Source organism: Epargyreus clarus, unplaced genomic scaffold (genome assembly GCF_041222505.1).
Source record: "Epargyreus clarus isolate Ecla_fem2 unplaced genomic scaffold, WU_Ecla_fem_2.2 ptg000010l, whole genome shotgun sequence".
NCBI classification, from domain to species: Eukaryota; Metazoa; Arthropoda; class Insecta; order Lepidoptera; family Hesperiidae; genus Epargyreus; species Epargyreus clarus.
In genome coordinates, this window is record NW_027332218.1 from 7199929 (window position 1) to 7222714 (window position 22786).

Below are 22786 nucleotides of genomic sequence, written 5' to 3' on the forward strand. Positions count from 1 at the left end.
GTTTATCTGATACAAGGTAGTTACTAGAGTACGTAGTTAAGGACGTACATTGTTTTTTTTTATAATATAGGAGTAGCAGACGAGCATGCAGTCCACCTGATGGTAAGTGGCTACTGCCGCCCATGGACATCTGTAATCAACCCCAGATAGGATTAGATATTCCTACCTGAGGTTGGCCACAGATGCGCCGCTACCCCTGAGGACTAAGCTGGAACGCCTCGGAAAAGTATGTCTCCCTTACCACACCCTTCAAAACGAAACGCAGCAGCGCCTAACACTGCTGTTATTAGGCAGAAATAGGTGTGGCGGTGGCGCCGCTGGAGTCGAACCACAAAGGGTTCTAACACCTTCGAAGTACAATTTGTAGTAGATTTTAGAATTTCAGAATATAAATGTTATAAAATTTCACTCATCATTTTTACGAAGCGCCAATTTATAACTGCAAATTCACGTATTCATAAGTATTCATTATAAAATATGCCAAGGGCGGTAATGCTCGCCAAATGTTGCAAAACTTTTTAATCACTCAGCGCGACTGCACCGGCGCTGGTACGGGTGACACTTGTGATAAATGGACGGCCTGATACACTTCGACGGTATATAAATCGATATATGAAACTTCCATTATTAACATTATTTTTGTGAAGCAAAATATGGTAAAGGATTTTGAGGAAAGATTACGATATGTCTAATGTCTATACTAATATTATAAAGAGGAAAACTTTGTTTGTTTGATTGTAATGAAAAGGCTCAAAAACTACAAGACCGATTTTAAAAATTCTTTCACCATTCGAAAGCCACATTATCCACGAGTAACATAGGCTATATTTTATTTTATATGAAATATATTTGATAAATAGATTTTGAGGCGGTACAAAGTTTGCCGGGTCAGCTAGTTATAAATACAGTGATAGAATATATACCTTTTATCTAAAAATAACAAATGAACGTACAGTACACCTGATAGTACTCGTAAGTGACCACAACTTCCATGGACATCTGTAATAACTAGAAAAAATTAAATTCCTACCTAAGGTTGGGCACAGATGCGTCATTACCCCTGAGAACTAAGTTGGAACGTCTCGAATAAGTATCCCTCCCTTATTCTTCAAAGCAAACTGCAGCAGCTTAACACTATTGTTATAAAGCAGAAAAAGATATGGCGGTGGTGCTTCTGAAGTTAAATTAAAGAGGGTTTTACTACCCTCAAATACCTTCTTTAAAAATATTACCAATAGACATACCCTTCAAACCAGAACGCTATATCAATAAATTCACTTTAATGTCCAAGGTTAACCTTCCAACTCCAAATCAAGAAGAAAATCTGAAACAATTTTATATTATCTCTTTTAAGATATTCCCACGACGAAGTCTCTTCGAAACTGTTTTCCGATACGTTAAAAGTATTTGCAAGAATAAAATTTAGTAGAGATTTTTGCCTAAAAGTTGTAAAAGCGGATCCCAAGCTGAAATAGAATCACTCTCGGAAATTCCTGGAAATGGGTCATAGAAATGGGCGAACATTTCGTTCATCTGAATTTTCAGATGTCCACAACGAAATGTTACGTACATTCGTATATCTGTCTGCCATACAAACTCATACTATATGTAGGTGTTGTATGCCTAAAACGTTTTAAAAATTGCATTTGATCATAAATGCAAGTCGGTACTTTACACTTATCGTCATCTTCATGTTACTGTCTCACTCGGAGCCCGAATTTTTTTTTCGAATGGTTTTTATTTTAGTCTACCACTCAGTACCCTTACCAGGAGTTTTTACGTTTCGACAAATATGACTGTTTTGGTATTTGTTTACGTATTTGCCCATACAAATTCCAATCAGCGCCCTTAGCGGATTGTGTCAGAACTAGGAAATCGTATTGGCCCATACGTAAACAAATACCAAAACAGTCATATTTGTCGAAATGTAAAAACTCTTGGTAAGGGTACAGGCCATGTGGAGTGTGTGGCATACGTCGACACCTTGACACCGACACACGTCATATTCGATCAACAATACTAATGTTGATCGTAGGTCTTCATACACCTACTAAAACTTCAAAAAAAACTTTTGGTATGAAAATGTCGGTTTCCTCGTGTTGTTTTCCTTCACTATTTAAGGAAATTTAAATTCCGAATCCTTTCGAATAATCAGACTTTAATAGGTTCAAATCCCGGACTCTTGGTTGCTGGATTCTTAGAGACGTTCATAGAGACGGTATTGAAGAAATCAAAGACGCCATTTTAATTTTTCGAATTTATGTTTAGTCCATAGAGTGTGCCAAACATAGATATATTATACTAATCAGTAGGATAATATATCTATGGTGCCAAAGAATTGGACATACATACATACTCGAAAACATTACTCTCCTTCTGTGACAGTCGGGTAAATACAATTTTTTTCTTCGTAGCTATTAAAATACCTTAAAATCGGTTCAATCTTCGTTGATGCGTTACGATCATTATGAACGGTACGCACCCCACTGTGTACAAAGGGCATTACAGTTAAGCAGTGAAAGTGTCCCTTCCGGTTGCTCTCACTACCGATCAGACGATCGATCTCTGACAGCTTCGCACGTGGTACCACAATCTTGTATTGGATTAAATAAGTGTGACGGGACGTCATAGAAATCATCGTGAGATCGCTAGTGTCGCTGATATGATTATGACGCCCCGTCAAGAATTTATGCATTACATTCTTCGATCACTATCGAAGATTACATTAAATAAATGAGCTTTCTATTCATAGCTTTTATTGTGAGCCACACAAACACCATTATATCAAATAACATCCAAATTAGTTTTATTAATAATATAAATAATAAGTATAACTTATACATTGCATTGAATAAAAGAGCTTTCTACACTCACGGCTTTTATTGTGAGTCACATGCAAGGCACAAATACTCAATATGTAAAATAATCCAAATTACTGTTATACATATTTAGCGGGAATCGAATCTGGCAATCTGGGAACCTTCAGCAAGGTTTTTCACGAGTATTATAAAGGCTCAACATGTAGGCTCAATTTTTATTGTTATTTTTCAGTTTACATTGGCATCAAAAAATGGTGTTGAAATTACAACATAAGTTTATTAACATCGCTTTATCAGTTCAACAAAGGGTATCCTTAAATAAATTCGAAAATAAAGTTAATTAACAAGGATTCCATAGTTAGTCCACCGCGCAGGCCAAGTGCGAATTGGTAGAGTTCATACCTTTGGAAACTTTGTTCTTGTTTTTAAGATTTCTCAGGTATGCAGGTTTCCTCACAATGTTTTCCTTCACCACCTAAGCAAGTGATAATTAATTTATAATACGCACATAACCCTAAAATATTTGAGATGCATGCCTGGGATTTGAACCTCGGACCCCTCGATCGAGAGGCCCGTATATTTTATTGCAAAGTCATCGAAGCGTCGTTCACAGAAAAATATGCAGTGAAAGTGTCCCTTCTCAGTTAGGTACTTCAACTCACACCCACATATCATTAGAAATGACGAGGACCGTGACGAATTTACACACAATAATGAATATGAGTGATTGTGATTGTGATTTATGACAATTTCGGTTTCGTCATGTAGGTAGCTGTTGCAATAAGGTTGGATGCATGAACTCTTGCACCTTCATCCAATTTGAGTCACATTTTGCTGACTTAGCAACAAAATATGGATGTAACAAGAAATACTGAATAAATCGCTCAGTTGTTACTTAATCGTCTAGAACACTTTAAAATGACATCTCTACACAAACGTCGCACACTTGCAGACATATTATTTTTCAAAAAACTTTTGAGTGGAGTCATAGTTTTCAGCAGTCTACTGAACGAAGTTAAACTGAACGTCCCATCTCGGTACCCACGCCATCAAATTAGTAAACTTTTCCACATTCCTGCGTGTAGAACAAACCTCCTCAAACACTCCCCTCTTCCTCGAATTTGCGCCGAATACAACCGACTGCAATATAGATAAGGAATTCGACATTTACTTTGATACATTATCTTCTTTAAAAAATAAAATGTTAGCACATAAGTAGCACTTATCATCATCATCAGCAACCCATTACTGTCCCACTGCTTATATCACTAGCACTTATATCATAGTTAAATGGTACAGATGGAAACTAGTGGGCAACAGTTGCGGTTGTTTCATTATTACCATGCTCAGTCAGCATTATAATGGTTGCGTATGGTTCGATTTGTTCCATACAAATTAAAAATACAGACTAATAGGGGAAACTGGCGACACTTGATCCTTACGGGAGACTTGGTACACTGGATTTACAGAGCTTCTGTGAACACTATATGATTTTAGTGTGGCGACATTGGTTGTCTATGATACGTTATAACTTTCTAAACATGGTACTCTTGTCCAATTTTATATTTAAGCAGATGGCGGATGATTGTGTGTTTCGTGTCGCAGGAAAATAGTTTTCGTAAGTTTTTATTTTGATTAAATAATTGGTTAGTAAACTTATTTTGGGTAAATAACACTTTTAAACTATTCATTATCTATGTTTTTAAACGTCTGTTTCATAGAATAGTGTTAATAGTAGTCGATTTTTTTACAATATATTTTTATAACCACAGTATAGCTAGGGTACACTTGGTACACTTTCTTATGGGAGATATGATCCCCCCGCATCAAGCATCCACTAATGTTTATTTTTGAATAATTTCAGGGTTTAATATGCCTAGAGTATATAAAACAATAGAAGGTGCAAGAAAAAAAATAACAACCATAACATTCTGTGATAATAGGAACATTAACTAATGTTAGCTGAAAACATAGTTACTCGTATATGTGATTTATCAAAACAGTGGATATGTTGTTGTTGTTGTTTCTACTTTATCTAGTAAGCAAATAAATCAATGATAAATCAGTTTTAACATATTTTTTTTTTCATTTTGGTATCATATGAAAATATAGGAGACTTATTTCCCTCGGGATCAAGTGTTCCAGAGGGGGGGGATCAAGTCAGACATATATATGGGACACATGGTATCATTCCCTATACAAAGTTTTCGTGGACTGGTTTCAAAATTTATATACCGATATCTTTAGCTTTTATACTTAGTATAGCCAATGAAATTCCACGTATTTCAGTACCAATATATCTAAAATCGGATCAATATTTACCAAATAGTTGTCAAAAAACAAAAGGGGGGATCAAGTGTCCCCAGTTTCCCATATATAAACGTTGTTCATGCCTATAATTGGCACTCATACGAACCTTATTATTATTAATACTACTATAGTGTACTTCTAAGTACTATATAATGTATTGTATGTGTTGCTGTTGGCATGTAAATAAATAAATAAAATAAAAATAATCACAAATATGCCACGTTCAAAGATGAGAACTTTAAAAAAGCAGCCGTTTCATCATTGACTTACTACCTATTATTTCGTCCTACTATATATGTATTTACAGTATATTTTAAAAAACTATCAGGATTCAAGGGAATTGAACCTTCCTTAATAAAAGAAAATAATCTAACCTTATCACAGCAATATTACATGCTACTGTGTTCTGTTTCGACGGGTGTTGTAGGAGATACATTTATTTGAGACATTCTGACAACAAGACAACTTAGTCCTTAAAAAGTTCAACGTGGCCGTACGAAGGTAGGACTAATTCTAACAGAGATTTATTACAGATGCTGATCATCAGATAGACTGCTTGTTTAATAAAATTATAAAACTAAACAAAACTTGTAACTCCATTAGCAATTACGTACGTCCACATAAGCTTTCTACCATAACTTATAATTGCTTAACACAGTACGAAGTTATTTTACACGCTCATTTCTTCTGGCTATGTCGACAAACTGCTTTCCAGCGATTATACTTAGTGGTTACCACCATCGCTGCTTTCGATCATTCTTTTTTACGAGTGACATTTTGGTACCGGTTTATAAGTGAATGTAATGAATTACGTGACCGCTGCCGATCAGAAAGGTTCTGGGATGAAAGTGCATCTAATTATGGAGTTATGGGGGAACTAATGAGTTTTCTTTATTAAAGTGCAGTAGCAAACTAAGGTGTAGTCCATGTGACGGTGAGTACTTCTTTTTTTTATAATATAAGAGTAGCAGACTAGCATGCAGTCCACCTGATGGTAAGTGGCTACTGCCGCCCATGGACATCTGTAATCAACCCCAGATAGGATTAGGTATTCCTACCTGAGGTCGGCCACAGATGCGCCGCTATCCCTGAGGACTAAGCTGGAACGCCTTGGAAAAGTCTGTCTCCCTTACCACACCCTTCAAAACGGCACACAGCAGCGCCTAACACTGCTGTTATTGCGCAGAAATAGGTGTAGCGGTGGTGCCGCCGGAGTCGAACCACAAAGGGTTCTACCACCTTCTCAAGCCAAGTTCTGTAGCCAACCTGGATTTAGCTTTGCACGAACCCCTCGACGTCAAAAAAATAAAATTGCGTCCTTAGGCTATTGCAACTATTCATAATTCATAATTCTTTATTTGCAGAATAAGGTTAACAAAGGACTTAAAGCTAAAAATCTTTTCTCATTATGCCGTACATTTTGTATCTTCTCTCATCCTACCGTGTCGGCGTGCAAATTTTGTACAATTAGTAAGGAAAAACAATTTACTAACATTGTTGCTACGTGATTGCAACCCAAAGTATAAATTCAACAATTCAACAGACTATAAACAATTAGTAAGGAAAAACAATTTACTAACATTGTTGCTACGTGATTGCAACCCAAAGGATAAATTCAACAATTCAACAGACTATAACCGTAGGACGGAAATAAGTAGTGAAAACAGTACACAATCGCGATTCTACTGAAATAAATCACGCCTTAAAACGACATTAATGTAAATAGTAGATAATGCTAGCTGACCCGACAAACGTTGTGTTGCCATATGAATAAAAAAATGTTAAGGGTGAACAACCGTTATCACTTAGGGGTATGAAAAATAGTAGCCGATTCTTTGACCTACTGAATATGCATATAAAATTTGGTGAAAATCGGTAAAGCCGTTTCGGAGAAGTAAGGTAACTAACATTATGACGCGAGAATTTTATAAATATGATGGAGATATAGATAAAAATCTACATTTTCCAACTTCTAGGCATGTTGCGGTTTTGCGTCGGTATCCGTAGACGAAATAAAAACGCTCCATAAGTTCTAAAAAGTGTTAGAACTGCAAGAAACTATAGTCCGATTCATAATTAGGTGTCCAAAATGTAAACAAAGAAATGTCACTGTCAAAATTAACAAGAAACAAAAACTTTAACAAACTCAACAAAAAACTAAAACTAAAAACGCGTTATGTAAACGAGAAAACATTCGAGTTCGATCACAGTCATGAAAATGAATAATATCAACTACGAAACTTAAAAATGACGGCGCAAGAAATGTTTTGGATTCCGATTGTGTTACCATTATCACATTTTAATTTTCTACCATAAACTTTGTTTTTTATTATTATTACTGTATGTAACGAAATTGAGGTGATATAAATATTAGAAAATGTCAATTAATCTTAATTTACTTAAATTACAATTTTATTATTGTTGTATTATTTTAATATCGACAAAAATAAGAAACTACCATTTGAAACATATTTTCTTGATAGGTCAACACCTTTTTTTACATTTTGGACACCTAATTATGAATCAGACTATAGCATATTAATTTGTAAGTTACAAAATGATGTAAGCAACTCTGACAACATTACGTTACTATTCCTTATGTCGCGCCTCTAGTTGCCTAATCTTTCAAATAAATCCTTATGGCATAGCGTAGGGATTTGGCACGCACCCTAAGCGTGTTTCGTGCCAAACCGAAGGGCAATGACTTTATCAACAACTAACTACTATTTCTTTATTTGTTTAAATCTTAAATGTCACAACTCTGTTAATCATTATTCCTTCCTTCTTTAATTTATTCCTAAATTTGTATTTAACGGCAATCTTAAATCTGTTATATGAACCTTACCTATCATTCTATTTTTTTTTACTTTAACCCCGCACCAGGTTTTGTTGAAGAAATCGCTGCTTAGCGATAAGACCACCTCGCCTTTTGTATTTTAAAATTTTATATATCCGTGAGTATATTTCTGTTTATGGGTACAATAAACTATATTATTATAATCGTTCACTACAGAATCTACGTAGAATTCAAAAATTTATAGGCCTTTTCATGAATAAATTAGATTTATAACAACTACTCATAAACATTGCCACCGATTTGAAAATAAAAGTCCGTAGTAGGTAATATGGTCGGTGTAACATCTGTAGAAGTAGATTTTGAGTTCAAATTTAAACAAATGACATCGTTGGCCTAACCGGTCGTAAAAGAAAATATTTGTGAAGAAAATTTACGGAAAATGTAAGTGGTCCGTACCGCCCTTGGAGATTTATAACTAAGTTTATATAGAACTGAGGTTCTACCTGATAATCTCAGATGCATTGCCAGACTTATCAACCCTGTATCCTATGATGGTCGAACGATATGTAAGTCGGCCGGTAATAATAATCTTCCACTAAAATTTAAGAATCTAGATGCTAGAAATACGTAGGTATAGCAGTGGTACCTCCCCAAACGAATCCTACTAGTTCTACCTTCTTACAAATATCGCGTACCATTTCCAGGTACAATTTCCAACTGGGTAACCTAATAGATAAATTTATCATGAATCTGGACTGGAGTATTTGTATTTTGTATGTGTTTTTGATCTCCATTAATCAGGAAACCTCATACAAAGGGTTATAAGTGTAGAAAAAGTTATAACGTAGCTCTTATTAATGCTTCATCGCATAGATATACTACTAATCGTCTTTATTAGTAGTATATCGATGCTTCATCAGCTTTATACAGGTCAATTGAAAACGGTTTTCCATTAACACTGCAATGTCTAATCCTTGGATATGCACAAGTTTATCACGTTTCATATCGTATCAATGAATTTATATGTGTATCTATGTGTATAATGTATGTATCTTCTAGCTGACCCGGCAAACGTTGTGTTGCCATATAAATAAAAAATGTTACGGGTGAACAACCCTTATCATTTAGAAGTATGAAAAATAGATAGTAGCCGTTTCTCAGACCTATTGAATATGCATATAAAATTTGTTAAAAATCGGTAAAGCCGTTTCGGAGGAGTACGGTAACTGACATTGTGACACGAGAATTTTATATATGTATTTATGTACGTGCGTCTGTTATAAGTGCTATGGAAGACAGATGTGGCAATGCGGTCAATCAATATACTCGTAGCAACAAAAACAGAGAATTCTGTTTCTAAATAACTCAACACGTTTCCAGCACTAGGCACGAGCTCCTAATAAAATAGTAATGAAATAAAATATAATAATGACATATTAAAAGGGTATAGACTTCGATCACTAAGTTCTTATTAGTGATCGAATGGTATAGACCTAAAATTAAGAAATGAAACCATTGTAACGATCTAACTGCGCAATAGTAGTCTTCATATTGTAAAAAAAGATCCTAAACAGCTGACTCTACATGTATTCGTAACAGATTTTCTGTAAAACTGTAAAGGTATAATAAATTCCATAGATCCGAATAGATGATATCGTGGTTCATAATATAGACCCGCGTTTCCCAACCTGTGGTCCGCGGACCCCTGGGGGTCCGCGAGTATATGTATGGGGGTCCGCGGTGTCATCTCTGGACCATACATAAATCGCTGATTAAATGCAAAAGGGCCGCTTTACTGCTTTTTTCAACCACATACCTATGTGAAAAAGCATTCTCTACTCTTGTTTATACAAAAAACAAATACAGAAACAGATTACAGCTTAGTACCAACATCAACCCGAATATCCCTGATTTAGTTGCAAAAAAGCAACACCAACCTTCACATTATTTTTTTTTTCATATTTTTCGTAATAAACAGTTAAAATTACCTTTTGTATTGGCTGTTTTTTGCATCTGTAATAACTAAAATAAATACCTAATCCGTTTTTTTTGCTATTTATTTTAAGGGAGTCCGTGAAAACTGTGCTTGATTTCGTAAGGGTCCGTGGACTGAAAAACTCTGATATAGACGCTATATTATAGGCCTCTGAAGTTTTTTGTTATTAGCATAGATTAGTAAAGATACTTCGCCGCCTTGGAATTGAATGAAGCCGGCAAACGGCTTATTAGTAAGATCTTTTTTTGAATTCTTGACAAATAAAAACATTTTTAGAGAAAATTTTACGAATAAATAACTAATATTACTAATTTACATAATAAATAAATAATTATTTCAAATATTTTAGGGACATTTTAGCACGGAGACGTGGCAAAACTCTTTTACTCAACTATTTCAATTCTCAAAACTGGGTATATTTTTTTTGTTATGAGTGAGTAATATTTACTAATCTATGGTTATTAGTAGGTATAAAGAAAATCATACGTAACTAGAAACCAAGAAGTTAAACTGTCGTGCTTTATAATTAAAACGAAATAAAGTGTCTATTAAAGTGAAAATTCGTGCCTCCATAAGCCTTCTCAGCCGGCTTCTTCAAGACGGAATAACGCGTTGGCACGAAGGTGGTAGAATCCTTTGCGGTTCGACTCCGGCGGCACCACCGCCACACCTATTTCTGCCTAATAACAGCAGTGTTAGGCGGTGCTGTGTTCCGGTTTGAACGGTGTGGTAAGGGAGACAGACTTTTCTGAGGCGTTCCAGCTAAGTCCTCAGGGGTAGCGGCGCATCTGTGTCCGAACTCAGGTAGGAATATCTAATCTTATCTGGAGTTGATTACAGATGTCCAAGGGCGGCAGTAGCCACTTACCATCGGATGGACTGCATGCTCGTCTGCTACTCCTATATTATAAAAAAAAATAAAACGCAATATATTGCCAGTCTCTGAAAGTGAAAATTCATGCCGCCGTAAGCCTCTCAGCCGGCTTCTTCACGACGGAGTAACGCTTTGGCACGAACTACTTTATGTGCCATTTCTTAGGGCACAGTAATTCAATTAAAAAGCAATATTGCGTCTCTGAAAGGAAAATTCGTTCCGGCGTAAGCCGTCTCAGCCGGCGCCCTTAAGGAGAGACATTTTGGCACGCACCACCCTATGTTATGAGCCAAACGCAATGTCAACGACCACTTGAAATTTTCTCCAAAATATCAGAGACAGTACTGTGCTTTCAAAAGCACGGGTAAGTTCCGCGGATGCATGTTTTTTTTTTTAAAGAATATTCCCCGATTTTACTATAACGTGAGTAGAAATACAAAACGTAATAAACAACTACTAGTTTTACTACGTTCTTTATGTGCCAGTATAATAGTAATAGTATACGTAGTATTTATGTAGAACGGCTACTATATTGGTAGTAGCTTCGTTTGTAAAGACCGGAATCAATAACATATAATTAAACCGAACCATAAAAGCGATTTAACAGTAAACTGAAACAAAACCTGCTAATACAATAGACGGCAACCCTTCCTCGGAAATCAAAGCGGTAAGTAGGTCATCACTACGTGCCAATAATTATATATTACACTTACCTATTCCTAAAACTATTGCGTCGCACTTCGTTCGCAACAGTTACGTTTTACTTCACTACAATGTCACGGTCACGAATCTAGATGCACACCCGTTGGTTGTATCATGTATAAGTGTTTTAAGAGGTTTTTGATTTAATTTATAAAGCCGCTGTGTATCGATTGAGCGGCGCGCGGCCGCGCGCTCCACCACGGAATGAACGCCACCCCGTGTGCGCGCGTTTTCCAACATTTCCCGCCACTGACGAGCTCGCACAGGGGTTGTTCGGAAACTCGTTTCGCGTTCCGCTGCGCTGAACTTGTACTTTGCTTGTTAAACGATAGCCCAGCGTCACGTTACATGAATTACGTCGACAAACAGTAAACTACTTACAAACGTGTCTCCGATCTACTAAGTACTCCGATACTTGTGATTCAATAAAAAAATCAAGGTCAGAAAAATGTAAATTTTCTTCGTCAACTCATAAATCTTTACTTAGTTTTCTCTCGTTTCTTGACTATCGCGTTTCTTATTCAGTTTCTGCTCTTGAAGTAGTTTCGAACAAGCTCTCGACTACCACTTACCTGAAGTTGATACCTGAAACTAAAATGTAGAGCCAGTTTTTGTAATAAACTTACTAAGAATAAAAAAATGCTTAACAGACTCATATTTCTTACCACGTCAATTTTCTTTTACACAAATCAAATAAACAATATCTAAAATAAAAGCCAAAAGAAAAGCAGTAGGCTGAATGTAATGAAAACAAACTCCTTCATACATAGATACCTATATCTACATATGTTCGTATTTCTTGAACTTGCCGGTATAGATCGACCCTTAAAGTTGGGGTTGGTTAGGGCCTGGGGTGCATACCCCCGCCCACTCCACCGGAGTGTTTCCACAATGTCGCTCCCAGGACACTATAATACGTTGATATAATCACGTAACCAATGTACTTAAGTATTCAACTCCTTAATTTTCTTGATAACTAAGTAGACACTTAACATGAAGTGTTAGAAAAACAAACACATATTTTCTAAGGACAGTACGTGTTTAGTCATTTAATCTTTTAAAATAATATTAATTTGCATACTGATATTATTTTTTGTTATATGAGTAGGTATTAATGGAATTATCTTTTACACACATATAGATTAAAGCATATTCAGATCAAATTTGTAGATAGTCAATCGTTCGTCAAAGGTTGTAATGGTATTTTAACCTGATGGTTGGCACTGCCGCCCATGGATATCAATAACCAACTTCATGTAGATGAAGGTTCCTATCTGAATGATGATAAATGCATTGCCACCTCTGAGAACTAAGTTGCTCGCCTCATATGTAAATTATTTGCCTTTCACACCCTTTTATACTATACGAGCTTTTGCCCGCGGCTTCGCTTGCGTTACGAAGTAATATTTTCATCCACTATTTTATCCCCATCGGGGCAGAATTGATCAAAATCCTTTTTTAGCGGATGCCTACGTCATAACATCTACCTGCATGCTATATTTCAGCCCGATCCGTCCAGTGGTTTGGGCTGTGCGTTGATAGATCACTATGTCAGTCAGTCACCTTTGAGTTATATATATTTAGATTGGTTCCTCAACCCTTCAAAGTAATATAAGAATATTAATGTGAGTCTCCTATAAAAGTGACATCGATTTAGGCTTCAATATATAGCAATGGCCAAGTGCGAATTGGTAGACTTCATATAACCTTGAGATATTTTTCAATTGTATTATTTTAAATTATGTTTATCCTTCACCGTTTAAGCAAATTATAAAGTTTTAAAACGCACATAAGTACAATTTAAAGTTAGGAGAAATCAGAGGTGTGCCTGGGATTCGAAGCTTGGACCCCCGATTGAGAGGCCGTCCTTTTAACCACTAGGCAACCAAGTATCTGGGTATTATGGACGATACTTTAATACCAGTTTAATACGAAGGCGGATTACGACCTAGCACAAATAATTGGATTTGAGCCAAAAGATCTTAATTACAGATTATTAAAACTTAATTAACTTTTACATTATGTCGCAGACAAACTACAGCTGTAGATTATTTAACAATTGATTGTAAGTTTAGAAACTAAATCTCATTTACAGTCTGTTTACCTTAGCCCAAAAATACAAGAACAAGATCTTTAGAGAAAAGACATTTTTTTATAATATAGGAGTAGCAGACTAGCATGCAGTCCATCTTATGGTAAGTGGCTACTGCCGCCCATGGACGTCTGTAATCAACCCCAGATAGGATTAGATATTCCTACCTGAGGTCGATCACAGAGACGCTCCGCTATCCCTGGGGACTAAGCTGGAATGCCTCCGAAAAGTTTGTCTCTCTTACAACCTGATATTAATTTCAATTTCAAAACGATATTATTGTTCCAGATTCCAGAACTTTTTAATTTGAGGTTGAGGACATTAAAAATTTAGTTACCCTACATTAAAACAGTCGTAGTAGCGTAGCTACTTATTAAAACTCAAATAATTACTTGATAGAGCAATACTGTATTCTAGTATTAGATAGATAACAACACTCATAGTTACGTAGACACGTCTAATGTATCAAATATTTAGATTCGCCTTTTTTTATGAATTTATTCTTAGGTACACATTCGTCTGTCCCTGTAGTCTCGGGAATAGAATAGGGCTGCGGTATCCCCTGTCGTAAGAGGCGACTAAAAAGGGGGGTTCCGAGGTTGCCGGCGGCAAGAGTGGGAGCTCGAACCGTCCGGAGAGCAACCCCGGGAAGTACGGCGGCATGTGTAGTCGCATGCTGTCGTAAACACCAGGTGTGCGGGAGAAGCATGAAGCTGGGGGAGCCCAGGGCAGAGCCTGACTGAGGCATCGCGCTCGGAGGACTCCGGTCGTGTTCCATCGGAGATCCCGGAGTTCTCCACCAAGTGCTGAGGACGACCACCGGGGAGGTTTTAGTGCGGTAAAAATCCCACATAACCCAGCGTCGCTCCCACGTCGTCGGGTATCTTTTGAAGGTTTCCCCTCGTAAAAAAAAAATAGGTACACTTTCGTTACTCTCCTATTTCAGAAAGTTACTAAGTATTACAATAGAAGTAGCATTCAAAACTGAATATCGCCCTTCGTTCTGGACTTGTGGACTTATCCAATGACAAATCCGTTGACCAAGCGGGTCAAAATGGACTGTGACCTTGGAAAATCATGATTTAACATATTATGATAAAATAAATAGTTATTTGGTTGTTACCCTTTGAAATAATTAAGTAAAAAATATTAATTAGTATGTTAAAAAATATACCTATATAAGTCATTTTTGCTCCAAACTGGCGAGCCATGTTATTGCGCTATGGTTATTGATAAAATAATCGAATATACTATTTTTGAACAACAGAGAGCTTGTAAAAGTAGATATAAACATAACTGTTGATACTTAACCATGCAAAACTATGAACAATCTAAGTTGTTATTTAAAAATTGGATAAGAATGACGCGATATGTTCAAAGTATAGGAGGACCTGTGCTTGTGTCGCCGTCGTCAACCCATTACGCTGTTTGTCCACCGCCACCGTCACCGAACCGATACCGACGGCGCCGAAGTAGCGTACATACATTTACTATAGCCGCTTGTCCACCGCACGACCTCCACCCGAGCAGCGTCATCCCAGCCGCCGCTATTTTGAGTAGATCAGCGTTACCGCTAGATCAGCACCGAGATTTTGACGGGCCGATGTGCCGGCAATATAAAACACATTGGAACTTGTCCACCCACACTGCCGTCAGACGCGTGACAGCTGGAACACAATAAAACGTCGATACCGGTCGCAGTGGACAAACTATTGCTGTCACAACATATTAAAATCGGCCCGAAATAATCTCGTTCTCGGTATCGGCTCGGTGACGGTGTGGTGGACAAGCGACCTTACTGTCCCATATTAAATTATTATTGCATTTAGCTAACGATAGTATCGACACTATCGATAGTCCTATTCTCAATATGTCCTAGTCCATGTCTCCATATTCCTTACCAAAGAGTATAGTAACCTATAAAGGGTCCTAAACTCCTAATCCTAACTCACGGAACAAGAAATTTTTTTTTTTTGATCCGTGTCCTAAGTCTTATGCAATATTAAAATTTGATAATGAACATATGTATTTATTATTATAGTTTACTAGTACAGAATATATTATAAGGTATGTTATACATATATAATAAAATATACATAGATGGTGTTGATGCCTAGGGTACACATTTCATACTTAAATGACATAACGTCCTAAGTTATTTACTTAGGACATTATAATAGGATAATTTTGATGATTGGCTGTATGAAAAATAGCGAAGATCAATAATATCTATTTTTCAAAATATTTATTATACTTCTCATTGGCTGTATAGATTCATATCTTTGCCGTAGTACAAATTTATAACGAATTATATCTGTCCATAGACATTTAAATTTGAAGTTGTCTATGGTATGATAGATGAGAAACGGTTTTTGTTTGATTTCATCGTATTCTACTTTGGGCTACTTGTGTTGTATTTACTGGAAGTATTGCTAAAAATAGTAAATATACGTATGAGTAAAGTTATTTTATCGTTTTCAAGCATTTCTAACATGCAGACTGATTTAAATGATGTGATAGATCTTGAAACAAAAATAACTAATCATGAAGCCTATGGAAAATCGTAAGTGTTTTTAAAATAATGCTTTAGTATCAATCGTATTTGTTTATAACTTTATATATATATTCTGGAAGTGGCAATATGAGCATGGAGCTAATGGTAATTGCCTACTGTCGCCTTTAGTTTGTAATCAATCCAAAATGGGACTAAAATCCGTTCTAAAGTTCGCCACGAATGTCTGGACTGCCTTACCACCCGCTCAAACAAAATCAAAACACAGCAACACTAGACTCTGTTATTATCAGACACAAAAATATACACCAGTTGTCCTTTGGGAGTAGAACCACAAAATTTACCACCATTTGTATTATGTGCATTAATTAATTAAAATTTCAGATACAAATGGTCTCCAAGAGACTTTGAACTGGGATCAGCCCTTGGGCAAGGGAAGTTTGGCCATGTACACGTCGCTAAGGAAAAGAAAACTGGATACTTAGTAGCTATAAAGACGCTATTTAAATCTCAAATCACAAAATCAAGATGTGAGCGGCAAGTCATGAGAGAGATTGAGATACAGTCACATTTGAAGTAAGTATAACATTCTATAATATAATGTTATTATATTACAATAACTTGCTGTACTGTGTACTTTCATCAGTCTATGTGTAAATCTTGGACCTATCTTGACAGTATAGTAATGTTTGTTACCCATATCCTACCTTACATCCTGAATCTAGAACCCACTGTGTGTTATGTCAGCTTGGTGACCACTCTGGCACGGTGTTTGTCAATCATCAACCCATATCTCTTCCAATACGGGGCATGGGTCTGCTCTCAGAATTGCTAAACTTGACATACCTTTAAACACTTTTTTTTTAAGATTTCTCTAATTACCTAACAATATTTTCCTTCACCATTTAAGCAAGTGATAATTAATTTCTAATGCTCACATAACTTCAAAAAATCATAGGTGCATGCCTGGGATTTGAACCTCGGGGCCTTCGATCAAGAGGTCAAATTTCATAACCACTAGGCTATCAGTGGCAATAAATTGTTAATTTTATTACACAGACACCCAAATATACTGCGACTCTTGACATGGTTCCATGATGAAAGGCGAATCTACCTGGTTATTGAGTTTGCTGCTGGCGGAGAACTCTATAAGCATTTAACTAACTCACCAAGTGGCCGATTCCCTGAGGCTAAAGCGGCAAAATATATTTATCAGGTAAATTGCTCAACTTTTGCCTATCTTATTACTCATTATTCTTATAATATAGGAGTAGCCAATGAGCATGCTGTCCACTTGATGATAAGTGGCTACTGTCGCACTTGGAAATCTGTAATCAACCCTAGTTAGGAGTACATTCCTACCTGAGGTCGGCTGCAGATGAGTGGCTACCTCTGAGGTCTAAGCTGGAATGCCTCTAAAAAGTATATGTCCCTTACCACACCAAACCATAACACTGCAGCATATAACTCTGTTGTTATTAGGCAGAAATAGGTATGGTGGTGGGTTTGAGCCACAAAGGGTTCTACCATTTCCGAAATTCATTTAAAATGTGGCCACAAAATTATTATAATATTTTTTTAGGTTGCAGATGCTGTGGAGTACTGCCATAAACACCATGTGATACATAGGGATATAAAGCCTGAGAATATCCTAGTTGCGTTCAATGGAGACCTCAAATTGGCTGATTTTGGATGGTCAGTGCATGCCCCTTCAGAAAGGTATAAAAAATCATTTTATTTATGATGTCCAACCACTCAAGTTTTGATGAAATAATATTTCCTATAATTATAATTATTATAATTAGCTTCCTATATTATAATTAGCTTTTTTTTATGTTAATTTCTGCTCACGTAATTGTTAAATTACCTTAAAGTGCAAAACAATAATTACACAAGAAATTGCATTATAAAACAATTAATTTTCTAGACGAAAAACAATGTGTGGAACACTAGATTATCTCCCACCCGAGATGATAAAAAGGGAAGTTTATGATGTATCAGTTGATCATTGGTGTATTGGAGTCTTGCTTTATGAATTCTTGGTCGGTAAACCACCTTTTGAGAGTGAAGGGCAAGATAAAACTTATGCAAGAATTCTAGCTTTGGATATGACTTATCCTGAGTATGTACCTGAAGGAGCCAAGGACCTTATTTCTAAGGTGAGTTTTTTTATATCAAACTAGTTTTTGCCCGCGGCTTCGCCCGCGTTTAAAAGGAAATAATATAACATACTAACATACATAAAACTAAAAATTTGTACCTTCAACTTTGCTAAAGATCATCACTTGATCAAATGCATAGTTTTCGATTCAATCATTACTAATATCGATTAAAATAATCGATGTTTTGGGTCCAAAAGATCGATTCTCCTTAATCGATCTTAGATCGCCATCCCTAGTTCCCGTGGGATTTCCGGGTCTCTGACTATCTTTGTACAAAATTTCATTAAAATCGGTTCAGTGGTTTGGGCGTGAAGAAGAGACAGACAGACAGAGTTACTTTCGGATTTACAATATTAGTAGGGATTAGTAGGGATAATGAATTTACAAATACTATAAACTGTGAGGTGACATACTTATTGATTTGGAATTTTCAGCTGCTGCGGCATTCAAGCAAAGACAGATTATCACTGGATGCTGTAAAGAAACATCATTGGGTGCAAGCATTCCAAACCAATTTAGCATAGGTTTAGTTTTATTAATGGAAAATGTTAAATTTTTGCAATTTTATTAAATAAACTGACATCATTAACATAATATATACATACATAAACAACAATAGACAATTTTAATAAATAATTGACAATTGTAAATTTGTTTCATTTTAAATATCAGTTTTATTTCTGTTGGGCGTTTGAGAAAAATGGTGAGGGAATTTTGCAAACAGTAAAATGGATAAGTTTATTAATAATAATAATAATATTGCAAGATTTGTAGAAAACTTATTCATGTTTGTATCATTTTGTAGTAATTCATTATGTAATTGTTCAGCTTCCTGCATTTGTAAACATTGAAAAACATTTTTGTACATTTTTTTTCATATTAATATCAAAGTGTGTATCCATAGTTATTGATCCATTTAAGGCCCTCTGCACTTCCTCCAGCAGGTTTATATTCGAGACCAATCCAGTCAGTGTAGCCACAGTTTTCTATGTGCTGCAGTACATATTAATAATTGATTTCTCCTGGTGTATCTGGCTCATTACGATTTGGCACTTGGGCTATCTAAAATGACAAAAACAACACTTGTAACAATGCAATAAGCACTTATGATTAATCTTTGATAATTACATTACTGAATAATTCTAGTGAGTAAGTCAGTACTTTAACATAATGGTCAGAATTGGAATTATGGATTGTTACCGTCATTACGAGCAAATTTCTTGGTGATAGATAGTATTCATCAACTACACAGATTAATAATTTTGTCTGTGACTTTATTTTTTAGTTTTCTTGCTATTCTTATAGCATTATTATTTAAAAAAAAAATGAACATACCTGAACATGACCCACATAGGGCATAAGATTCTTGATATTATGTGATAGATCACCACAGATATGTTGTAAATGGAACACATCAAGTTGCAGCTTCAAATGTGAGCTGTCGATTTTTTTTATAATATCCACAGCTGAAAAAAATTACCTGTCATATTTTTACAATAGAAAAGGTATGCATTTCAACCTTCGATCACTAAGATTTCAACTGATGAAAAGTGAACTATACAAACAAACATAATCTAATTTCAAATTCATTTTCATTATCTTCTTCTTAGTTGAATCCTCATGGCTGAGGGTCATGACGATCAAGAACAGCCTTGTCTACAATAGTCTTCCAAGTATTGCGATTCTGTGCAATGTGTATGGAATAATAAATAATGGTTCATTATCTTATTAATTCATAATTTATGACAATGGAAGTTTTTTTTTTTTTTTTTTTTATAATATAAGAGTAGCAGACGAGCATGCAGTCCACCTGATGGTAAGTGGCTACTGCCGCCCATGGACATCTGTAATCAACCCCAGATAGGATTAGACATTCCTACCTGAGGTCGGCCACAGATGCGCCGCTACCCCTGAGGACTAAGCTGGAACGCCTCGGCAAAGTCTGTCTCCCTTACCACACCCTTCAAACCGGAACACAGCAGCGCCTAGCACTGCTGTTATTAGGTAGAAATAGGTGTGGCGGTGGTGCCCGCCGGAGTCGAACCATAAAGGGTTCTACCACCTTCAGAATATCTAGTCTTCTATATATCAACAATCTATCACCACTTCAGGTGTTTCAACGCTGCAGGAATAAAGACAGCTCAAGAAACTTCATACATGTGAATAATTAAAGAATATATGTTTATGTTTACATAAGCTGTAAAATTGTTTGGTAGATTATTAATGTAGGTTTTACAAAAAACCTGATTCTCACCTTTTCCAAAATCACTCAGGAAATATTTGGGAACAGAATGTTGATTTATCGGTTCGATTACTCCAAGCAGATCCTCATTCTTAAGCACACCGGCTGCATACTTCAGGTTACTTTCGTATGTCTCCCAATTCTTTGGTGTGACAGTCTCCAACTTCCCAGCCATAATGTGGATCTTCCGAGCTCCCACTGCTTTTGCATAGTCAATAGTTACATGCAAGTTGTCCTTGAATTCATTCTCTTTGCCTGGTACTGCCGTCACTCCTAATTCTCCTTTGCTTACATCTCCTGTGAAAAAGTATAAAGAAGGAATTTAATTTGTTAGTCTTATAGACTATAAAAGTTATAATTGTTGTTTCAAGCCCTAGGTTTCTCACACACTTAATTCAATCTGTCCGTAGTAATTTGGCATAATCCGTCTTGATTATGCCAAATTACTTAAGTCTATTTCACATTCTTGCATTTTCGATTCTTCCTAATATTATAAATGTGAAAGTTTGTGAGGACGAATTTTTAATACTGTTTCACGCTAAAACGCCTGAATGAATTTCGATGAAATTGGAACACCTACAGTTTCTGACGAGAACACATAGGTTACTTTTACCTTGGAAAAAGAAGCCCACACTGACACAAAAACTAGTAGTAGGTAAAAGCTATTACTAAAACGTTATGTAATATACATTTCGTTTAAAGATACCGGTTTGCAAGTCTCCGATATGTCCTTAAAATAGCTCTTAATCAACGTTTAAGACTATTAATATTTACAAACAATAATAACATTTAATAAGCTTACCGGTCTTCAAATTAATCAAAACCTGATCCACTCCAGCCTTTTCTTTTGCCTCTTTCACTTGTTCCAATGTGTGACCAAAGGGAAATCCTGTTTCAACAGCTTTAAATCCCGCACTTTTAGCCAATGCATATCTCTCTAAAATTGAAGAACCCTCCGTAAACATAAACGCAAGATTTGCACAAAACTTCATTGTGTACAAGATTCTACCTCTTCAGTAAACGAAACGATGATATTTCCTATCAAATTTTACTTATATAGTTACCACTTTACCAAAACAAGTGTATGTAAATGACATTTTATCTTATCACTTTGACAAATTGATAACACCATTTTTAACATAAATATATAATGTCATTTATGTCATGTCATTATCAGTAAGTGCCAGTTCAGATTAGGTCGGCCCGACAATTTTAACTTTTAGCCACAGAGTATTTTAGACATATTATAATGAAAATACTAATGATAATGAACGGAAGTTTTAACGTTCTCCATAGGTTACTCTTTTGTTCTCCTGTTGCCGAAATGTGAACAAAACTCGCTTATATCGCATATTGTAAACTGCAAAATCCGGCAGTTGGGTGAACCGTTGTTTTACTGTCGGTCCAACCTAATGTGACGCGACTAAACGCGCGTAAAAACGTTAAAGTTAAAAAGGAATATAACTAGAATTTAAAAATTACATCTTTTTTTAGCATTGTTCAGTAAAATTACATTAAAGTAACCCCAATTGAAACAAAGTAACATATAAACATACTTATTTTTACGAAGAAACAAAATTTATGTGAGTAATACTCGTAATTGCAAAAAACAAACACACGCATCTCCACATCACACTGGTGATGGTGATGGTCATGGTGATAATGGTCACGGGATCTGGTGTTTCAACATGTTACGACTACTTACTAAACAGCCCTCTACAGGTTATTGTTAGAACCAATATGTATGTAGTTTCATAGAAAAGCGAGTGTGTCATTTTGTACGCCTTTCCCCTATAAGAATATTCCGGATGCCGATAGCTGATAATATTCAAGATAAGTAACCAAACCACACCAAGTAACCACAGACGCCAATAAAATAACATAACATAATGATAAATTTAAAGACGGTCCCTGCCAGAATGAGAAAACCCACAAACATTAATGAAATTAAATTATAATTGCGCTACACTTGACACATTATTATAGTCCGCGTAAAACTGCTAGTCCGCTCTGAATATAGCATTGAATCGCGTCGCCATAACGACAACACATGCTCGCAGCAACTTCAGAGCGGACCTGCAGTTTGGCGCGAACTATACCCAGTAGTACGGTAATGGCATAAAACTTGGTTAAAACTTCAGTACCATACGTATTGCCAAAAAGATGGTGCATCAAAATTTCTCGCAACTCTACAGGCAGACTTTCAATGGAAACATCCATTGAAAGTCCATAACTAGATATAACAATATCTAATCATGAGATATCGTCTTAGTAATTTAC

The 22786-nt window shown here is 36.0% G+C and overlaps 3 protein-coding genes across 4 annotated transcripts in view; 1 reads left to right on the forward strand and 2 right to left on the reverse strand.

Annotated features, from left to right (window-relative positions):
* kmr (pleckstrin homology domain-containing family A member kramer) overlaps positions 1-11997 on the reverse strand; it is a 95244-nt gene extending 83247 nt beyond the window's left edge. Inside the window, exon 1 of the mRNA XM_073077271.1 lies at positions 11510-11997. The gene's annotated coding sequence lies outside the window, so the exon portion shown is untranslated. The remainder of the gene's footprint in view (positions 1-11509) is intronic.
* A 3946-nt stretch (positions 11998-15943) lies between these two features.
* On the forward strand, positions 15944-18914 carry aurB (aurora kinase B). Its single transcript, XM_073077276.1, has 6 exons — positions 15944-16153; positions 16487-16678; positions 17162-17318; positions 17685-17821; positions 18030-18261; positions 18699-18914. Exons 1-6 carry the CDS (start codon positions 16044-16046, stop codon positions 18786-18788), a joined length of 918 nt encoding a protein of 305 aa, XP_072933377.1. The 5' UTR covers positions 15944-16043; the 3' UTR covers positions 18789-18914.
* Positions 18915-19143: 229 nt separating this feature from the next.
* Positions 19144-22296, reverse strand: Gip (hydroxypyruvate isomerase-like protein Gip). Of its 2 annotated transcripts, XM_073077277.1 has the most exons (5): positions 22212-22296; positions 21309-21443; positions 20519-20803; positions 19600-19730; positions 19144-19326 (listed from the first exon to the last, which is right to left on the reverse strand). In XM_073077277.1, exons 1-5 carry the CDS (start codon positions 22279-22281, stop codon positions 19270-19272), a joined length of 678 nt encoding a protein of 225 aa, XP_072933378.1. In that variant the 5' UTR covers positions 22282-22296; the 3' UTR covers positions 19144-19269. The 2 variants fall into 2 exon arrangements, with proteins under 2 accessions (XP_072933378.1, XP_072933379.1); XM_073077278.1 differs by lacking the exon at positions 22212-22296 and having other exon boundaries at positions 21309-21661.
* Positions 22297-22786: the final 490 nt, after the last annotated feature.